The sequence below is a fragment of the Saccopteryx leptura genome, chromosome X (genome assembly GCF_036850995.1).
Source record: "Saccopteryx leptura isolate mSacLep1 chromosome X, mSacLep1_pri_phased_curated, whole genome shotgun sequence".
Lineage (NCBI taxonomy): Eukaryota > Metazoa > Chordata > Mammalia > Chiroptera > Emballonuridae > Saccopteryx > Saccopteryx leptura.
In genome coordinates, this window is record NC_089516.1 from 60,020,726 (window position 1) to 60,040,916 (window position 20,191).

At 43.6% G+C, this 20,191-nt stretch overlaps 1 protein-coding gene across 1 annotated transcript in view; it reads left to right on the forward strand.

Annotated features, from left to right (window-relative positions):
• Positions 1-17,073, forward strand: part of LOC136385824 (solute carrier family 22 member 2-like) — a 33,439-nt gene extending 16,366 nt beyond the window's left edge. Inside the window, 5 exon segments of the mRNA XM_066357096.1 lie at positions 8,070-8,284; positions 9,097-9,205; positions 9,727-9,839; positions 12,657-12,756; positions 16,145-17,073. Of these exon segments, the coding sequence (XP_066213193.1) occupies positions 8,070-8,284; positions 9,097-9,205; positions 9,727-9,839; positions 12,657-12,756; positions 16,145-16,211 (604 nt within the window). The 3' untranslated portion in view covers positions 16,212-17,073.
• Positions 17,074-20,191: the final 3,118 nt, after the last annotated feature.

The following is a 20,191-nucleotide window of genomic DNA, read 5'->3' on the forward strand; positions in this document are numbered from 1 at the left end:
TATTACCTGTCTTGTTAATAATAGCTAATCTAACAGGTGTGAGGTGGTATCTCATTGCAGTTTTGATTTGCATTTCTCTAATAACTAAAGAAGATGAGCATCTTTTCATATATCTGTTGGCCATTTGTATTTCTCCCTGGGAGAAGTGTCTGTTCATGTCCTCTTCACATTTTTTTATTGGATTATTTGTTTGTTTGTTTGTTGTTGAGTTTTATGAGCTCTTTGTTTATTTTGGATATTAGTCCCTTATCTGAGCTGTTGTTTGAAAATATCATTTCCCATTTAGTTGGCTTTATACAAAACAAAAAACTGATATTTTGTTATCAGTTTCTCTTGCTGAGCAAAAACTTCTTAGTCTGATGTAGTCCCATTCATTAATTTTTGCCTTCACTTCTCTTGCCTTTGGAGTCAAATTCATAAAATGCTCTTTAAAACCCAGGTCCATGAGTTTAGTACCTATGTCTTCTTCTATGTACTTAATTGTTTCAGGTGTTATGTTTAGATCTTTGATCCATTTTGAGTTAATTTTAGTACAGGGGGACAAACTGTAGTCCAGTATCATTCTTTTGCATGTGGCTTTCCAGTTTTCCCAGCACCACTTATTGAAGAGGCTTTCTTTTCTCCATTGTGTGTTGTTGGCCCCTTTATCAAAAATTATTTGACTATATATATGTGGTTTTATTTCTGGGTTTTCTATTCTGTTCCATTGGTCTGAGTGTCTATTTTTCTACCAATACCATGCTGTTTTGATTGTCCTGGCCCTATAATATAGTTTGAAGTCAGGTATTGTAATGCCCCCAGCTTCATTCTTTTTCTTTAGGATTGCTTTGGCTATTCGGGGTTTCTTATACTTCCATATAAATCTGATTATTTTTTGCTTCATTTCTTTAAAAAATGTCATTGGAATTTTGATGGGAATTTCATTAAATTTGTATATTGCTTTGGGTAATATGGCCATCTTGATTATATTTATTCTTCCTAACCAAAAACAAGGAATATTCTTCCATCTCATTATATCTTTTTTGATTTCCCTTAACAGTGGTTTATAGTTTTCATTATATAAGTCCTTTACATTCTTTGTTATGTTTATTCCTAGGTATTTTTTGTTGTTGTTGTTGCAATCGTGAAGGGGATTGTTCTTTTGAGTTCGTTCTCAAATGTTTCATTGTTGGCATATAGAAAGGCTATTGACTTCTGTACGTTAATTTTGTATCCTGCAACCTTACTGTATTGGCTTATTGTTTCTAATAGTCTTTTTGTGGATTCTTTGGGGTTTTCGATGTATAGGATCATATCATCTGCAAAAAGTGATACCTTTACTTCCTCTTTTCCGATATGGATGCCTTTTATTTCTTTGTCTTGTCTGATTGCTCTGGCTAGAACCTCTAGTACCACATTAAATAAGAGTGAGAGAGTGGTCAACCCTGTCTTGTTCCTGATTTAAGGGGGAAAGCCTTCAGTTTTGTGCCATTTAATATGATGTTAGCTGATGGTTTATCATATATGGCCTTTATCATGTTGAGATATTTCCTTCTATACCCATTTTGTTGAGAGTTTTAAACATAAAATTGTGTTGTATTTTATCGAAAGCCTTTTCTGCACCTATTGATGAAATCATGTGGTTTTTGTTCTTTGTTTTGTTGATATGGTGTATTACGTTAACCGTTTTACGTATGTTGAACCATCCTTGAGATTCTGGGATGAATCCCACTTGATCATGATGTATTATTTTTTTAATATGTTGTTGTATTCGATTTGCTAGTATTTTGTTTAGTATTTTAGCATCTGTATTCATTAGAGATATTGGTCTGTAGTTTTCTTTTTTTGTGCCATCTTTGCCTGGTTTTGGTATGAGGGTTATGTTGGCCTCATAAAATGTGTTTGGAAGTATTGATTCTTCTTCAATTTTTTGGAAGACTTTCAGTAGAATAGGAACCAAGTCTTCTTTGAATGTTTGATAAAATGCGCTGGTATACCCGTCTGGCCCTGGACTTTTATTTTGGGGGAGGTTTTTAATGGTTTTTTCTATTTCTTCTCTACTATTAGGTCTGTTTAGGCTTTCTGCTTATTTATTTATTTATTTATTTATTTATTTATTTATTTATTATTATTTTTTGTATTTTTCTGAAGCTGGAAACAGGGAGAGACAGTCAGACTCCTGCATGCGCCTGATCGAGATCCACCCGGCACGCCCACCAGGGGCGATGCTCTGCCCCTCTGGGGCGTCTCTCTGCCGTGACCAGAGCCACTCTAGTGCCTGGGGCAGAGGACAAGGAGCCATCCCCAGCGCCCGGGCCATCTTTGCTCGAATGGAGCCTTGGCTGCAGTAGGGGAAGAGAGAGACAGAGAGGAAGGACGGGGCGGTGGAGAAGCAAATGGGCACTTCTCCTATGTGCCCTGGCTGGGAATCGAACCTGGGTCCCCCGCACGCCAGGCCGACACTCTACCGCTGAGCCAACCGGCCAGGGCCTTTCTGCTTCTTCTTGATTCAGTCTAGGAAAGTTGTATTGTTCTAGGAATTTATCCTTTCTTCTAGGATGTTGAATTTAGTGGCATAAAGTTTTTCATAGTATTCTACAATAATTCTTTGTATATCTACAGTGTCCATGGTGATTTCTCCTCTTTCATTTTGCATTTTGTTTATATGAGTTCTTTCTCTTTTTTCCTTGGTAAGTCTTACCAAGGGTTTGTCAATTTTGTTGATCTTTTCAAAGAACCAGCTCCTTGTTCTATTAATTTTTTCTATAGTTTTTCTGTTCTCTGTTTCATTTATTTCTGCTCTGATTTTTATTATCTCCTTTCTTCGGCTGGTTTTGGGTTGTCTTTGTTCTTCTTTTTCTAGTTCCTTAAGGTGTGAAGTTAAGTGGTTCACTTGGGCTCTCTCTTGTTTGTTCATATATGCCTGAAGTGATATGAACTTCCCTCTTATCACTGCTTTTGCTGCATCCCATCTGAGATGTCGTATTGTCATTTTCATTGTCTGTATATATCTTTTGATCTCTGCACTTATTTCTTCTTTGACCCGTTCATTTTTTAAAAGTATGTTGTTTAGTTTCCACATATTTGTGGGATTTTTTTCCTCTTTTTTGCAGTTGAATTCTAGTTTCAAGGCTTTATGATCAGAAAATATGCTTGGTACAACTTCGATTTTTCTGAATTTGCTGATGTTGTTTTTGTGGCCCAACATATGGTCAGTTCTTGAGAATGATCCATGTACACTGGAGAAAAATGTATACTCAGTCACTTTGGGATGAAATGTCCTGTAGATGTCTATCATATCCAGGTGCACTAGTGTTTTATTTAAGGCCAATATATCTTTGTTGATTCTCTGTTTGGATGACCGATCTAGAGCCCTCAGCGGTGTATTGAGGTCTCCAAGTATGATTGTATTTTTGTCTGTTTTTGTTTTAAGATCAATAAGTAGCTGTCTTATATATTTTGGTGCTCCTTGGTTTGGTGCATATATATTAAGAATTGTTATGTTTTCTTGATTCAGTGTCCCCTTAGCCATTATGAAATGGCCATTTTTGTCTCTGAGTACTTTTGCTGTCTTGTAGTGAGCATTATCAGATATGAGTATTGCTACGCCTGCTTTTTTTTGGATGTTATTTGCTTGGAGTATTGTTTTCCAGCCTTTCACTTTGAATTTGTTTTTATCCTTGTTACTTAGATGAGTTTCTTGTAGGCAGCATACAGTTGGATTTTCTTTTTTAATCCATTCTGCTACTCTGTGCCTTTTTATTGGTGAGTTTAATCCGTTTACATTTAGTGTAATTATTGACAGTTGTGAGTTCCCTATTGCCATTTTATAGATTGCTTTCTGTTAGTTTTCTGTCTTGTTTGATCCTTCTCTTTCATTTTTTTATCTTTGTTTTTATTTTGTTGTATTCCATACATCTTTCCTCTGTTGCTATCTTTTTTAAATCATGTGCTTCTGTGGTGGTTTTTTCAATGGTGGTTACCTTTAAGTAATGAAAAGGGTTCCTACCCTGTTCATTGTAGTGCTCTATTTTGTGAGTATTTTTGCACTACATTGTCCTTTGCTATTTTTTTCTTTTGTTCTTTGTATCTGATTGGAGAACCCCCTTTAGTAATTCCTGGAGTGGGGGTTTTCTGATGATAAATTCCCTCATCTTTTCTGTATCTGTGAATGTTTTTATTTCTCCTTCATATTTGAAGGATAGCTTTGATGGGTATAGTATTCGTGGCTGAAAGTTCCTCTCTTTCAAGACTTTAAATATTGGGGTCCACTCTCTTCTAGCTTGTAGAGTTTCTGTTGAGAAATCTGATGATATTCTAATGGGCCTTTCTTTATATATTGTATTCTTCTTTACCCTGGCTGCCTTGAGAATTTTTTCTTTGCCGTTGGTTTGTGCCAATTTCATTATGATGTGCCTTGGAGTAGGTTTGTTGGGGTTAAGAAAACTCAGAGTTCTGTTTGCTTCTTGAATTTGAGGCTTTAGTTCTTTCCACAGGCTTGGGAAGTTCTCATCTATTATTTGTTTGAGTATGTTCTCCATTCCATTTTCTCTCTCTTCTCCCTCTGATATACCTATTATTCTTATGTTATTCTTTTTGATGGAGTCAGATAATTCCTGTAGGGCTATCTCATTTTTTAAAATTTTTGAGTCTCTTTCTTCTCTCTGTTGTGCCTCAAGTTGCTTGTCTTTTATTTCACTAATCCTATCTTCTATCTGGCCTGTTCTATTAGCTAAGCTTGTTACCTCGTTTTTCAGCTCGTGAATTGAGTTTTTCATCTCTGTTTGATTTGTTTTTATAGTTTCAGTTTCCTTGGAAATATATTCTTTGTGTTCGTTGAGTTGTTTTCTGAGCTCCCTAAATTGCCTTTCTGTGTTTTCTTGTATATCTCTGAGCATTTTTAGGATTTCTATTTTAAATTCTCTGTCATTTAACTCCAAGGTTTCCAATATATTAAATTTTTTCTCCATAGATTTTTCCTCATCCATCTGTGTTATCTCTCTTTCTTTTGTATCCATGATATTCGATTTTTTCTTCCTTAATGGCATCTGAGGGTGGTTTTGTTGATAGTATTGAGATTTAATAAAGAATAAAAAGTTAAAAAATAAAAATCAAAAATCAAAAAGAGTTGTTTTTTAATTAATAATTAAATAAAGAAAAATAAAATAAAATAAAAATTTAAAAAGAAATTATTTTCCCCCCTCCTTTTTTCCTCTCCTCTCCTCTCCCCTCTTTCTTGAGAAAATCCTATAATGCAGGGCCTGAATTGGGGAGAAGTAATAAAGGGGGGAAAAAGGGGGGGTATGGACCCACAAAAAGCAAATAAGGAAAAAATTTAGGACAAGAATAAAATGATTTGCTTTTAGGTGTTGGTTGACTAAGAGTTATGATAAGAGGAATAAGAGGGAAACAGGAAAATGGGGGGACAAATTAAAAATTTTTTGAATGAGAGAAGACATAAAGGAGAAAGGAAGAAAATAATATAGAGGGTGGAAAGAAAGGGAGAGAGAGAGAAAAAAGAGGGAACCACTAATAGAAGAGAAAAGAAAAAAGAGGAGAGAGAGAGTTAAGGGTTTTGGAGTGCAACCCTCATAGAGAGAAAGGAAGAGGAAAGAAAAGATAATGGGAGATGTAACACTTATGGGTAGTGTAGTTCAAGGAGAGGAGAGAGTAAGACCAGCAGAGAGTTAAACAACCAAATTGGAGGAGGAAAAAAAAATTAAGAATGAAGATAAGAGAAACAAATGAACAAATATAATAAAATGGGATAGGTTATAAAGTCTGAGGATTATTCTTGATTTTGAGAGGTTATCTTCTTGCTTTTTCTTTTCTCTCCCTCTTCCTGGTCGGTGACTCTGTACCCTGGGTTCTGCCCTTTTCGCATGCTCAGGTAGAGGTTTGCACTTGATAAGTCTCTATGGCGATGTCATGTATTGTGCTTCTGTCTCTTTGGGAGTCGAGGCTCATTAGCATTTATACGCTCTGACAGAGAGAGTTTGTGTTCCTGGAGCCTCTCTCCTAGTCTTTCCTTCCTCAGTTAGTAGCTTGATAATCCAGCTATGGGGTTGCTGCTGCCTCTGCCTGGATAGTAAGAGGCTCAAAGAGCTGGCAACTCCCCACTCTATTCCCACTCAGCACAGGGCTCTGGGTAAGGCTCAGTCAGTCAGAGCTGCTAGCATAATCAGGCGGGGCTTCCACCCACTCAAAGACCTCTGACTCTGCCACTCTGTCTGGTAACACGGGCGGGCGCCCACTCCCGGGGTGCTTGGAGGAAACTCTCGCTCACTATCTGCACGCACAGACCAGGATATCAGGCCGGCAGTCTCACACTCTGAGTGAAACCCCCGCCCACACGGAAAAGTTCCAGCATTGGAATTGGCTCTTGCTCCCTCCCCATGCGCAACTTTTTCAGGGCACGGGGGTGGCCTGGAGATTCCGCTTTTGGCCCACACAAAGGCCTCTGACTCTGCCCCTCTGTGGGATAACACGGGCACCCACTCCTGAGGTGCTGGGAGGAATCTCTTGCCCACTCTCCGCGTGCGCAGACCAGGATATCAGGCTGGCAGTCTCACCCTCTGAGTGAAACTCCCACCCGCACGGAAAAGTTCCAGCGTTAGAATTGGCTCTCGCTCCCTCCCCATGCATGGCTTTTTCAGGGAGCTGGGGCGGCCCGAGGTTCCGCTTTTGGCCCACACAAAGGCCCCTGACTTGGCCTCTCTGTGGGGTAACACAAGCTCCCACAGCTGAGGCACTCGGAGGAACCTCTCGCCCACTATTTGCGTGCACTGACCAGGAGATCGGGGAAAATGGCTGCCCCACTTGTCTTTCTTTGTCTGGGTTTGGCACGAGTGTTAGCTTGTATTGCTCGGGTTGCCACAGGAACAGTTTTTCCTTGGCTTGGATCTCAGTGCCACAGCCTGGTTCGGCCGTTTGTGCTGCGGCCTGGATCTGTTCACCCCCTTTGCCCACCTTAGTTTCTGTACTCTCAGTTCCCAGTGAAAGCAGCCCTGTTTAGGTTAGTGAGAAAGGCGAAACATTTCTTACTCCCTATTTCCTTCGGTGTTTGATTATATATTTAGCCAATTTTTCGCTCGACCATACCTTCGGATGTATTGGGAAACATCTGGAGGCTCTAAGGATAGGTTTTTCTGTTTCTGGTTGAAGATCTTGTTGAGTTTTGGGGGATATTTATTGGTATTGCTTCCTACCACGCCATTACTCTGACGTCATCTCCTGTATTTCCCACTTTTTCACACGGATGAGGAGTGATATGAATTTTATGATGAATAAAACTTGAGTTCAATAACTTTATGTAATACATTTTTTTTTCAAATTTCGGGCTCTAAAATTAAGGTGCGTCTTATACATGGGGAATATGGTATATTGGGAACTCAGAGTAAGTCATTTCTGACTGAGGGACTAAGGGAACCCGTGAGAATGTGAGATTTTACATGATATTTAGATTGAGGATTTGGGAGTTCAGCCATTTTTCTTTACTTCCTCTCTGGTTTTCTGGGGGGTGTGGGGAGGGGGCTGGGATACACATTCTTTTTCAGTAATGACTGGTGTAACACTGGTTCTTAGGTTTTAGATCCCTGCAGAGATTAGTCAGAGAACAAAGCAGGCGAGGGCCACTGTCCGGCCAGAGGTCACTGCTCAGGTACTGGCGATAAGTCTGGTCAGTGCTGGTCCTGCTGGAGGTTTGCTCCCGATTCCTCTGTCTCTCACACACCATCCTGTGAGGCTCGACCACCCCGCTGTGCTGTGTCTACACTGCTCACAAAAATTTGAGGATATTTTATAGCTTCATATTCATTTTGAAATATCCCCTAATTCTTATGAGCAGGATATATATATATATAGCATCGCTTTATATTTGTGCATAATTTCTTTACCTCTCCTGGTTCTGAAGTCACAGCCAGCCATCGCAGTGGGTCAGATAGTGTAAAAGCAGTGGATAGTGGGAACAGCAATAATAAGATGACAACGAAAGGTGACTACAGCCAACCCTTGTTTTTCCAGAAGTCTCCCTGCACTGACCGGTGACTTGCTTTTGGAGCTGGCCCTGACCTGAGCTCTTCCCTGTCCAGGTTCTCAGGCTCCGCCCTCTACCAGGGCCTCATCATGCACACGGGCCTCACGGGAGGCAGCATCTACCTGGACTTCTTCATCTTGGCCCTGATGGAATTCCCAGCTGCTCTCATCATCATCCTCACCATCGACCACGTGGGTGGCCACTATCCATGGGCTGGATCAAATCTGGTGGCGGGGGCAGCCTGTCTAGCTTCTGTTTTTATCCCTGATGGTAAGTGTCAGGCCCAGCTATGGTCTTGCTCTCTGAGATCCTAAGAAGAGGGGTGTTACAGCCCTTTGATAGAAAGACATGTCATTTATCATCCAAAGTAGTTTGGAAAAAATAAACAAAATATCTAGGGTCTTTCTGACACACTCATCGGCCTTTGAGAACAATCGCACCCAATGGCTGCCTGATGTCACACGATGACACCCAATTGCTACAAGCCATCCAGCTGGCCCAGAGCAGAGAGCACGGGCTTTGGCGTGCAGCTGGCTCAGGGTTCAAGCCCTTTTCCAGCACGGCACTTCTCAGATGTTATTTAGGCAACTCCCTTGACCTCCCCACAGTGTCCTGCAGAATTAATTAGAAAATGGCATCAATGAATAATTATTCAGCTCCTTTCCTTTCTTGTAAAATACTTTCTCAGTGAAGGAGAGTGAAACTGTTACAACAGAATTCTCTTAGCAACATGGAGCTTTGCTTGAATCCTTCAGTTATTAGCAACTATTTCGAATATGCCCATATGTTGCTATTTCTTTAGTGTGGCCTCTAATAGACTCAAGTTGGCCCAGCTTTGGAAACTGATATAATTCTGTTGTCATTAATGGCTGAGGTCTCAGGTTAAAGGAGTATTAAAATTGTGTCTAAAGTTAAAACTAAACAGATGTGTAGAATTTGCTGGCATTGTCCTGACTGTGAGAAGAATCAACTTCACTGTCTTATCCCAATCTGGAACCTGGGGTTTCCCCTTGCAAAGGCCCCTGGAGCACAGTTTGAAAACCAGGGATCATGCAGTGCATGAAGTGCTGTGTTTCCCTCAGATCTCCAATGGCTAAGAGTGACAGTTGTTTGCTTGTGTCGAATGGGGGTTACACTGGCCTACGAAATGGTCTGCCTGGTAAATGCGGAACTGTACCCCACGTTCATCAGGTGAGCACGTCTTCCTCCGCGGGAAGAGGGTGGGGAGGAGGGGCATTTGCTCCTTGGCTAGAACACCACAGGCACCAGTAGAGGACACTTGACTTTTCAAAACACAGGTGCAGGAAGATGAGAACATTGAAAGGCAGTAGGCAGGTCACATCTCACACTTACAGGCTGGGGTAAAGCACAGAAGATGAATGGAGAGTACAGGAAATCTGAGCCACAGGAGAGGACCAGCAGAGGCAGCGGGCAGAAACAGCGCGAACGGGACCCCAGACACAGGGAAGCCGGGGATGACAGTGCAGGGAAAAATCACCCCCAACTTACCAAGGGAATGAATATAAAACCAACCTCTCAGAATACAAACGAGAGGTGGACCATGTATCATTCACATGCACTGAAAATAACACGAACATGTTTCTCAGTTCATGACACCGTACTGATTTGGGGCATCATTTACTGGAGGTGGGATGAGACATCACACTACACTGTGATAGGTTAAAAGGTTAAATCGACCCCCTGCCTTTCAGGAATCTGGGTGTCCTAGTCTGCTCCTCCATGTGTGACATTGGCGGCATCATCACCCCGTTCCTGGTATACCGGCTCACCGAGGTCTGGCATGAGCTCCCGCTGGTAGTTTTTGGTAAGAAATCCTAAGAGATGTTGAATGAAAATCTATTTTTCCAGGGAGACTCCATTCTTCTACCTCAACAGAGGTGCCTGTTAGTAACTACTAAGTACGACTAGTAAGCAGTAATACCGTCAATGTCAGTAATACTAGTTTTAGTAATCGTGTCAATAGCTCCTGATGCTCAGGTATGGGAATCATTAGCACCCCTGCCCGGAGAGGTGCCAAGTCAGGGAAGAATGCGGTGGAAGGAAGTGTCCCTGAAGCAGCCCCTCGCTCTCTCCTCCCTGGTTTGCACCCTCCTTGAGTCTCTTTGTCAAAGAGCTCACTCGCTCTGTCTGCCTCCTCCAGAGCCAGACGTAGAAAAGTACGGACCTTCACTTCACTGCTTTAAGAAAAGGCTGTGGAACTTGACAAAGAGCAGCTGCAAACCCAGCGGAAACAGAGAGCGTGCACGAGCACTCGGAGCCCCTGTGGGGGTTGGGGCACCGCCTCAGCTCCCTCCAGCAGTCAGGTCGAAAGGGGCACGTGCTTCTCCCCTGGCTGCAGGAAAGCACCACGCAGAGCCCTCCCCGCCCCCGCCAGCCTGCCGGACAGACAGTGCCAGGGACAGATCTAGTGATCAGGGAGGAACACACAGAGGCCTTTGTTGACACAAAGTCCACAGACCGTGAGAGGGGGCTGGGCACCCTGGGCAATGCCATTCCTTCACACCCACGGCCTTCGCCCACAGCCGTAGACGATGGGACAGTCCTCCCCTTGGCGGCCGCCCAGATGCGGCCTCAGATTCACACACAGCACATTGACTTGCATGCCAGCCAGGATGCCTCAGTGCCCCCTCTCGTCCCCTTTAAGACCCATTCTGAGCCGGTTCTCATGTAACAAAAATGTGACACTTATCACTGTGGGCAAGCAGCATGCACTGAATTTGGGAGGAAGAAGGGACCATCGCTTTTCTCCTCACTCTGGCATTGTCACACACAGTGTCCCTGCTCCTTCCTCTTCTCAGGAGATCTATGAGTGGACATTCTCACTGCTGTTGTCTTGCCAGTTAAAGCTCCAGGCCATACGAATGCCACCCCATTCCAGCTTAACAAGATGGCCAAGGTCGGGAGCTCTTATCCTGAGATAACCACGACGTGGTCACAGAATGTCTGGCACTGTTTACGGGATGTGCATGCCCCAGATGTCTTCCTCCCCCAGCAGCATCTGAGGGACCTGTCCCTAGAGCCCCCTTCCATCTTGAGAAAGTGCCATCCCACCCTCGAGACTCCTTCCCTCCTGGGAGGACACTGGAACGACCTCCCTCTCAATCACTCCCTTAGGTGGGCAGCGAGTCGTCCATGGGTCCCTGGGATATTTCTGGGCAGAGAATGGCTACTTTGAGTGTCCTTAAGTTATTTAAGAAAGCAACGCAAAGCCCAGACCCAGGGATCCACTGGTGGGTTGTAGCTGCATTTCAACACTTACAGTAAACTCTGTGATGACTCTCCATTTTATTTTTGCTAGTACAGTAGTTTCATCTTCCCTCACCAGCTTTTAATCTGAGTTGCTAACAGGAGTCAAAACTAATGGTTTTACATTTCAACTTCTTTCCCTTCCTTTTCCACACAATCATAGTGTACCAATCCCGGTCTTGAAACGACCAGAAATGAAAACCTAAAAGCCTGAAAATCGGCAAACTGGCATGTTTGGATAATCGTCATGAAAGAGCAGGAGGAAGGGGATAAGGGGAGCACTGGTGAACTAGGCTGATCTTTGCAAATACAAAATGCTAAGTGGATGGTAACAACTAGAGTGTCTTATCTTCATAATTCAGGCCAGAGACTCAGAGCCACTGAGTAAGTTCACTGTTTGTGTGAGTTACAACCAAGTGCGTCTTCAGAGGTTTGGAGAGGTGTTTGAGGGGTTGGCTATTTAGTTCACTCTATGTGGCAGGCACTGTTCTAAGTACTTAACAAATTGAGCCTCAGACTGGGAGGAGGACAAGTCTCCCCACTTTCTGGAGAGGAGCCCGGAACCTGGCGGAGCTTCCCAGAGCACGAGGACCAGTCAGCGGGTGCCCAGCTGGAGGCAAGCCCTCAGAACCACTGAGCTCTGGGGCCTCTACCCCCACCATTTCCTAAGGACTCAGAAGTGGGAGTCCAATGTGCCTCTTTCTGAAACTCTGAGACTAGTGAAGCACCTACATCCCACTTCCTGCATTCATAACAGAAAAACATATAAAAATGTAAGCTTAACATCCCAAACCTTTAATGAGCATTTAAGAAACAGAAACACAATGTTTGCTATTATGCTCTCCACATATACCAAAAATTAGAGATAGAGACAAAAAAAATTAGGAAATTATTGAACACCTGAACTCGAGATCAAAGTCCTGGCTATACTTTTTAACGCTGTCTCACAGTAACACTTTAAAAGTGACTCATTACTTCTACTTGCCAGTGATGATAAAAGTTTCTGATGCAGTTTTCCTTTCTAAGTGCTTTATGTTGGCAAGGTTATGTTCTTTCTTTTCTTAGAGTTGATTTTCTTTTCCACAGTTATTTCTAACCCCAAAGTTCCTTACTCTTATGGCAAGGTCCTCCAGACCAGAATAACTTGACTCAAAATGTGAAGTATTTCATCTCCCTATAAGGCAGTGTCTTCCAACGGAGTTTGGGATCAGCCAAATATTTATTGGTGGAGAGTAGGGTTGTCAGGTAGCAAAGAAATTTGTTAAGTATAAAAAAATTACACACACAAAAAGGTTTTTTTAGAAATAAGGGGAGTTCTAACTATAGACCCCACTGTTTCCCTGCTTAACATGCTGCGCCTCTGTGTGGCTTCCAGCTGTGATCGGCTCGGTGGCCGGAGGACTGGTGCTGCTGCTGCCAGAGACCAGAGGGAAGACCTTGCCCGAGACTATCGATGAGGTTGAAAACATGCGGAGGTACGGAGCTGGAAGTCCCACCTGAACTAACTCACGCGTGTGTTCCGCCTGCGCGGAGGCCGGTTGGAAGGAAAGAGGAGGGAGACCCTCTCTCCTATCACACACATTGAGATCAATCCCAGCGAAATCAGGCTTGCGAGTACAAATGAAGAAACAGTAAAATAATAAAGAAACTGTAGGAGACCTTTCTTCCACCTTTGTAGTGGGGAAGGTCTTTGTAAATACGGCCAAAAATCCAGGACCCATTAAAAAACATGATCAGTAAGTTGTAAGTTTGCCTTCACAAAAAATTTTAAAATCTGCATTAAAAAGTTACTCTGAGCTTTAAAATACAGCAGACTTTAAAATATACAGCAAACTTAGATAAAATATTTACTCCTCTCTCCAAAGGACTAATTTCCACAATTTGTAAAGAGCTCTAACAAAATCAAAAAAGCAACCACTCAATAGAAAAAAAAAATGAGCAAAGGATTTGAACAGATAATTCAGTGAAAAATGCGGTGTGCATTAGGATCCACTCGGATGCTTGATGACCAAGCTGCTTGGGGACACACTGTGGCGGGAAAGACTGTGGAGCAAGTGTCTTCAATGGCCAGCAGGCTGGAAGCTTCTACAATGGGCAATCTGACCACAGTATAAAAATTGCCAATGCCCATACCCTCTTACCTCGCAATTCCACAAGTCTAGGAGTCTGGGTGGGCAAACTAGCAGAGGCTCAGGACTGTTCTTTAAGGCAGTTTGTTAATATGTAACAAAAGACTGCCCGTTGATCAGGAGACCAGTTATATATGTTATGGTAGGTCATTCAATAAAATATCATACAGCCATTGAAAAGACTAAAGCAGCTTTGTAGACACTGAGAAGGCAAGTTCTCCAAGACATGTTATTAATGAAAAAGGCAAAAACTAGAAAGTATAAGTTTACAGTTTGTGGGGAAAAGAGGGAAAATGCACATGGAGTAAATAGATAAGCATATTTACTTGTATCTTTGGAAAGATATGCAAGACCCTGGCTGTCACAGGATTGGGTGACTGTGGGACACAGGGGGAGGGAGACTTGTCAATGTATACTTTTTGTACTTCTTAAATTTTGAACCATATTAACCTATTCAAAAAGCAAACAAAAAAAATGCAGAGAAACATATAGGAGACACTCCCTGCAGGTTTGTTCATGCAGTAGGCTTAGATATCTTCATTTTGTCCATTCTCCATTTCTGGCCTCCAAGTGCCATGAACTGACCTGAATGTCATCCGCTCTACAAAGTGTTCCTATTGAACGCGTTCAGTATTTGGACAAATCTTGCAGCAGAAGGATCTCCGGGGTCCGAGGCTTCCCCTTGGGCTCGAAGCTTAGAGTTGGGAGAGGCCTTTGAATCCATCCAGAAGTCACATGGGCAGCCCACCAGAGCAGGGTCTCAAGGGCTTTGCTTGGCCCACTAGGTACTTTTTAAAGTGGGAAATTCCACATGAACTGGATTTCCAGGATCTGTTCACATAAGTAAACCACCAGAAGATGGGTAACCCCGAGAAGGCATTTCCTCTTGCGGACAAGTTGCAGGAGCTGCGTGATGGCTCAGCAGTTGGAGGGCGCACCCACTGGAGTCGGCCCCACACCCCAGGCCCTGTTCTCCTGTGCCTGCTGCAGCTATTGTTCCTGTTGTTGCTGCCATTGTTCCTGTTGTTGTTGCTATTGTTGCTACTGTCACTTCTATCATTTCTGCTGTTATTCCTGTTGTTGTTCCTGCTGTTATTTCTGCTGTTGTCATTGTCACCATTGCTGTCCCGACTATTGTTGCTGCTATGGTTGCTGTTGTTGTCCCTACTATTGTTGCTGCTCCTGTTATCATGACTGCTGTTGCTGCTGCTATTGTTGTTTCTGCTGTTGTTCCTTTTATTGCTATCACTGTTGTTGTTGCCACTGTCACTTCTATTGTTGCTGCTATTGTTACTGTTGTTCCTGCTGTTATTTCTGCTGCTGTTATTGTCACCATTGCTGTTGTTACTGCTGCTGCTACTGTTGTTATTGCTATTGTTGCCACCATTGTTCCTGTTGTTGTTGTTGCTGTTGTCACTGCTGTTGTTGCTACTGCTGTTGCTGCTACGGTTGTTGGCTGTTATTGTCCCCACTATTGTTGCTGCTATTATTGTGACTGTTGTTGCTGCTGCTATTGTTTTTTCTGTTATTACTGCTGCTGCTGTTGTTCCTGTTGTTGCTGTTGCCGTTGCTGCTGCTACTGTTGCTGTCATCCCCACTATTGCTGCTGCTGTTACAGTTACTGTTGCTGTTGCTCCTATTATTTCTGCTGTTGTTGCTATTGTTGCCACTGTTGCTTCTGTCATTTCTGCTGTTGTTACTGTTATTGTTCCTGCTGTTATTTCTGCTGTTGTCATTGTCACCATTGTAGCTACTATTGTTATTGCTATTGTTGCCACCATTGTTTCTGTGGCTGTTATTGATGCTGTCACTGCTATTGCTGCTGCTGCTGTTGTTCCTGTTGTAACCGCTGTTGTTGCTGTTGTTATTCCCACTATTGTTCTGCTGCTGCTGTTTGTGTTGTTGTTACTGCTGCTGTTGTCCCCACTATTGTTGCTACTGCTGTTGTTAGCATAAAGGCTTTGGGAGCTCAATATACTTGCCTGGGCACCGATATCTGGAGTCTGAGAGGACTGCAGCACCACTGGGTAATTCAGGGTAGCTTCTGCTACTCTCCCCATCTCAGTCTGGTCCAGAAACTGAAACAGGACTAAGTACCTCTAGGTGGGGGTAATTCTGTGAGGAGCTTGGGAACCCCACAGCAGCCGCACCCAAATCTCAAGATTACTATCAACAGGAACACGTTAAGAGAGCATGTCTGACAGTAATGAAATAAAGAAAGCAGCATCTTATGAGTATCAACAACATCCTGCTATTCACAAAGGCAAGATGAGTGAGAAACTTGTGATTCAAACAAATTTTCGAATTGATTTTTCACTTATCTTACTGTTGGAAAAGTAAACTTTGGTAAAAATTCTCAAATCCTATTTGGAGAACTGATGATAACAGTGTCTAGATTTTGCAGCCTTCCTTTTTTAACTATGTAAGGTTAAATTTAGACATTTCCACATTCTTTATTACAGAGAAGAGTAAAACACCTTAAATAATTAACTTAGGCCTGTCTCATTCCTATAACAGTCTTAGGAACCACTCCATCCACCTTAGTTATTCACCAAGCTCCGTGTGCATTTTCTAACTGAGAAGCACCATTCAGAACTCATTGTGAAACTCATCCTAGATAAAACCTACATCCATTTCTTGTTCTATTTCTTTATTAGAAATAACTACTTTATTTTGGTTGTAAGCCTCCTCATAATTTTTCTCTCCCCTCTCTAATGTCGTTTTATTATTGCAGATCAAGAAAAAATAAGGAAAAGATGATTTACCTCCAAGTCCAGAAACGAGACATTCCACTAAACTAAGAGAGATCTGCCCTGGTTTTGCTTTGATAATCTAAAGCTAGAATCAGAGATTCCTAGTCTCAACACAAAGCCCGTACAATTAAGCCTTACTTCTCTTTGAAATCTATTAACCTACTTCTGACCAAATGCAGTTTGTTTGCACTACTGCATAAAAACCTGGCCTGTGGGCCTGGCCTGTGGTGGCACAGTGGATAAAGCCTTGACCTGGAATGCTAAGGTTACCACTTTGAAAGCCGGGGCTTGTCCGGTCGAGGCATACACGACAAGCAATCAAGGAACAACTAAAGTGAAGCAACTATGAGTTGATACTTCCTGCTTCCCCCTCTTCTCTCTGCAAAATCAAGAAATAAAATCTTTTTTAAAAAGGCCCTGCCTTTGGGACCGGACCCTACAACCCCTCCAGCTTAGTCTGCCCCGAGCTTTCCTTGGACAGTGGCCATCGGTTTGCTGGGATTTTTTTCTATCTCTGTATTTCTTTATTTTATCCCCTTCTCCACAATGATATCAAACAAAAAACACATAGGGAATTGTGGGCCAAGGAAACAGAAAAGATGGAAAAAGCAATAAAATTGGGAGCAGAAAGCCTGTTTTCTTTATTTCTCTCTCTCTTTTTTTTTAAAGTGAGAAGTAGGGAGGCAGAGAGACAGACTTCCACAAGCACTCTGACCGGGATCCACCCAGCAAACTCCCATGGGATGATGCTCTGCCTATCTGGGGCTGTTGCTCTGTTGCTTGACAACTGAGCTATTTTAGCACCTCAGGTGAAGCCATACAGTCATCCTCAGTGCCCAGGGCCAACTTGCTCCAGCCGAGCCATGGCTGCAGGAGGGGAAGGAAGAGAGAGAGGGAGAGAGAGAAGGGAGAAGGGGTGGGGTGGAGAAGCTGATGGTCACTTCTCCTGTGTGCCCTGACCAGGAATTGAACCCAGGACATCCACACACCAGGCTGGACATCTACCACTGAGCCAACTGGCCAGAGCTTAGAGCCTGTTTTCTTAAAGAAATAAAACATCCAAAGCAATATCAACCTGTCCAGAATGAATATCAAGAACTTTAAATAGTCTTTTCAGTATTGTATGTAAAGAAATTTTAGAATACATTGATTATTATCTGAATTAAACTTTAAGGATACCTAAAATAAAAGTATCAGGAAACACAACCTGGGTAATCACTAAGCCTCTATATTTAGGCTTGATAGCATAAGTATTTGCTTTACAACATATGATCTTGAGAAGAGGTTAATAAAAAGCAGTGTTCATGTTGACATTATTAAACCATAGGTGATAATGTTTCAGTCTGGTAAAAATCTCTCCAATTAGTAGCTTTAAAATATTATGTCAATATTTTACCAAAGTAATACAGTAAATCAGTTTTTTAAAGCTAATTCTATATAAGGCCTATAACAAAAAAGGAAGTTCTCGCCTCGAAACTAATCTACCCCTACCAACTCCTCAGAAATAATTTTCCACTATTTTAGCCGTTTTCCCCTTAGGTTTCTCTTCATATATCTAAATAACTTACTTTATATGGACATTTCTTGATTTTTTTTTTAGTTTTAAATATCACTTATTGACTTTTAATATAAACAGTGAAGAGTCAGCTCTCCTCACCTCTCCCCTCATCCTAACACACAACTTCTCTCTGAACCTTGAGGCTTGGTTTTATCACATGTTCATTAAATCACATAGTCAACATTCACCTCCTTGTGGTTATGTAACTGTTATTAAAAGCCGAGCCACAGGCCCTGGCTGGTTGGCTCAGCAGTAGAGCGTCGGCCTGGCGTGCGGGGGACCCGGGTTCGATTCCCGGCCAGGGGACATAGGAGAAGCGCCCATTTGCTTCTCCACCCTCCCCCTCCTTCCTCTCTGTCTCTCTCTTCCCCTCCCGCAGCCAAGGCTCCATTGGAGCAAAGATGGCCCGGGCGCTGGGGATGGCTCCTTGGCCTCTGCCCCAGGCGCTAGAGTGGCTCTGCTCTGGTCGCGGCAGAGCGACCCCCTCAGAGGGGCAGAGCATCGCCCCCTGGTGGGCAGAGCGTCACCTCTGGTGAGCATGCCGGGTGGATTCCGGTCGGGCACATGCGGGAGTCTGTCTGCCTGTCTCTCCCCGTTTCCAGCTTCAGAAAAGAAAACACACACACACACACACACACACACACACACACACAAAGCCGAGCCACATAGTATATGCTACGATGACACTTCCTTCCTTCCACCTTCTGTGCTTCCTGAACCTTGGTTTTTCTTGCTTTGTTTTCTAAGTATTCATTGTTAATTTTCCATCAACTCTTGACAGAACGAATGTCCTCTCAATGCATCCAGACCCATCACAGATGGGCTCCTGCTCCTCCTTCCTGTCCTGAGAGCTCCCCCACCCACGCGGACCCTGCAGCCCTCCCGGTCCAGCATGGCCCGGCAGGGCTGGGTGCTCGCCGGGCCCACTGCCCAGCCGCTGCGCATGGCTCTCCTTTTCTGGTCTTAGTGACCATCCCCAGTGCCCTTTCTTGTGCTGACTCCCTGCCTCCCTAATCCTGGCGCACCGTCCTTCTTGGCTTACCCCCTCATTTTGCAGGAATACATCTCCCAATGTCACCCTGAGGAAAAGCACACACTTGTCCTACGATCTCCTTTGTAACCTCAGGAGCTGAAACCTGCAAACGCCACGTCCCTGGCCCTGTGCCACCTGGCTTCCCATAAGTCTCTAGCAGCAGGTAGTGTGGGCCATTCCGGAAGGCAGGAGCAGAGGGAACTTTCCACCTAGGCCATGAAGACGCCTGGCTTCCCAGACCAGAGGGACGGAGGCTCCCAGTTCCCATCCAGTGGCACCAGCACAGTCCTAGCAGTGGCAGTCGCTGCAGAAGCACCTGGTCAACGTTATGGCAAGACCAGGCTCTTGGCCCCAGCAGAGCGATCTCCCCTTCCGGTCCGGGGTGAGCCTCGACCAGGCTCTTGGCCCCAGCAGAGCGATCGCCCCTTCCGGTCCGGGGTGAGCCTCCTCCTTTTGCACACCCTTCTCTCTTTGCTATGACAATTGTATAAGCATGTGTCTGTATTAAATTGCCTGTTTGGTATGCCTCCTGTGGTTCCTGTTGTGCTGACTAAACACAGATTAATACTCTACCTGAAGCCATGAGTAGACAACACCCAGGAAATAAATGCCTGAATAGGGGGCTGTATGCTCTGTTAAATTATGTGACTGGGGTTAACACATTCACGGCACTATTGTCCAGGAAAATCCGGGTGCCAATAGTATCTATTGCCACAGCGCACAGTGGCAAAACATTTACTTCAACCATGCTGCAGGTACCTGCAATGAGGTGCTATCCAGAGCAAGACTTCGAGAGAACAAGGGACTTTTGAACTTGATCACCATGGTGGGAATTAGTACCCCAAAAGCTTTAGGTTAGGCTAGTAGCTTCTGACTCTGCTGGAGCAACTACAAAAGGAAAATAAAATTAGGGCTTTCAAATATTACACTGAACCATTTTGCCAGAGAATTTGAGAGCCCCCTATACAGGTCCTAATAGGCATTTTGAGTTTGGAGGAGGAGAGCTGATAGCACTGAAAAGAAGCCCCCAAATCTAACCCTCTGGGGTTCAGGGTTACATCACAGGCAGAAGAGTCTGACCTCTGGGGTTCAGGGTTACATCACAGGTGGAAGAGTCTGACCTCTGGGGTTCAGGGTTACATCACAGGCGGAAGAGTCTGACCTCTGGGGTACAGGGTTACATCACAGGTGGAAGGCACAGCACTACCATGGTCCTTAGTGAAAGTGGGTGAGAGGAGTGGACCCTGCACCTTGGAAAGGAGACACTGGGTGGAGTCCAACGGATCTGAAAATCTTGAGCCCCCCAATCCCCTGAAACTCCTTGGCCAAAAGCAGCCGCCCTTTGCTTCCTTTTTGGAAAGAAAAGAATCCTCTTCCATTGCTTGAACACTTCTAATGACCTCTCTTACAATAGTTACCTTAGGAGGGGACCAGCAC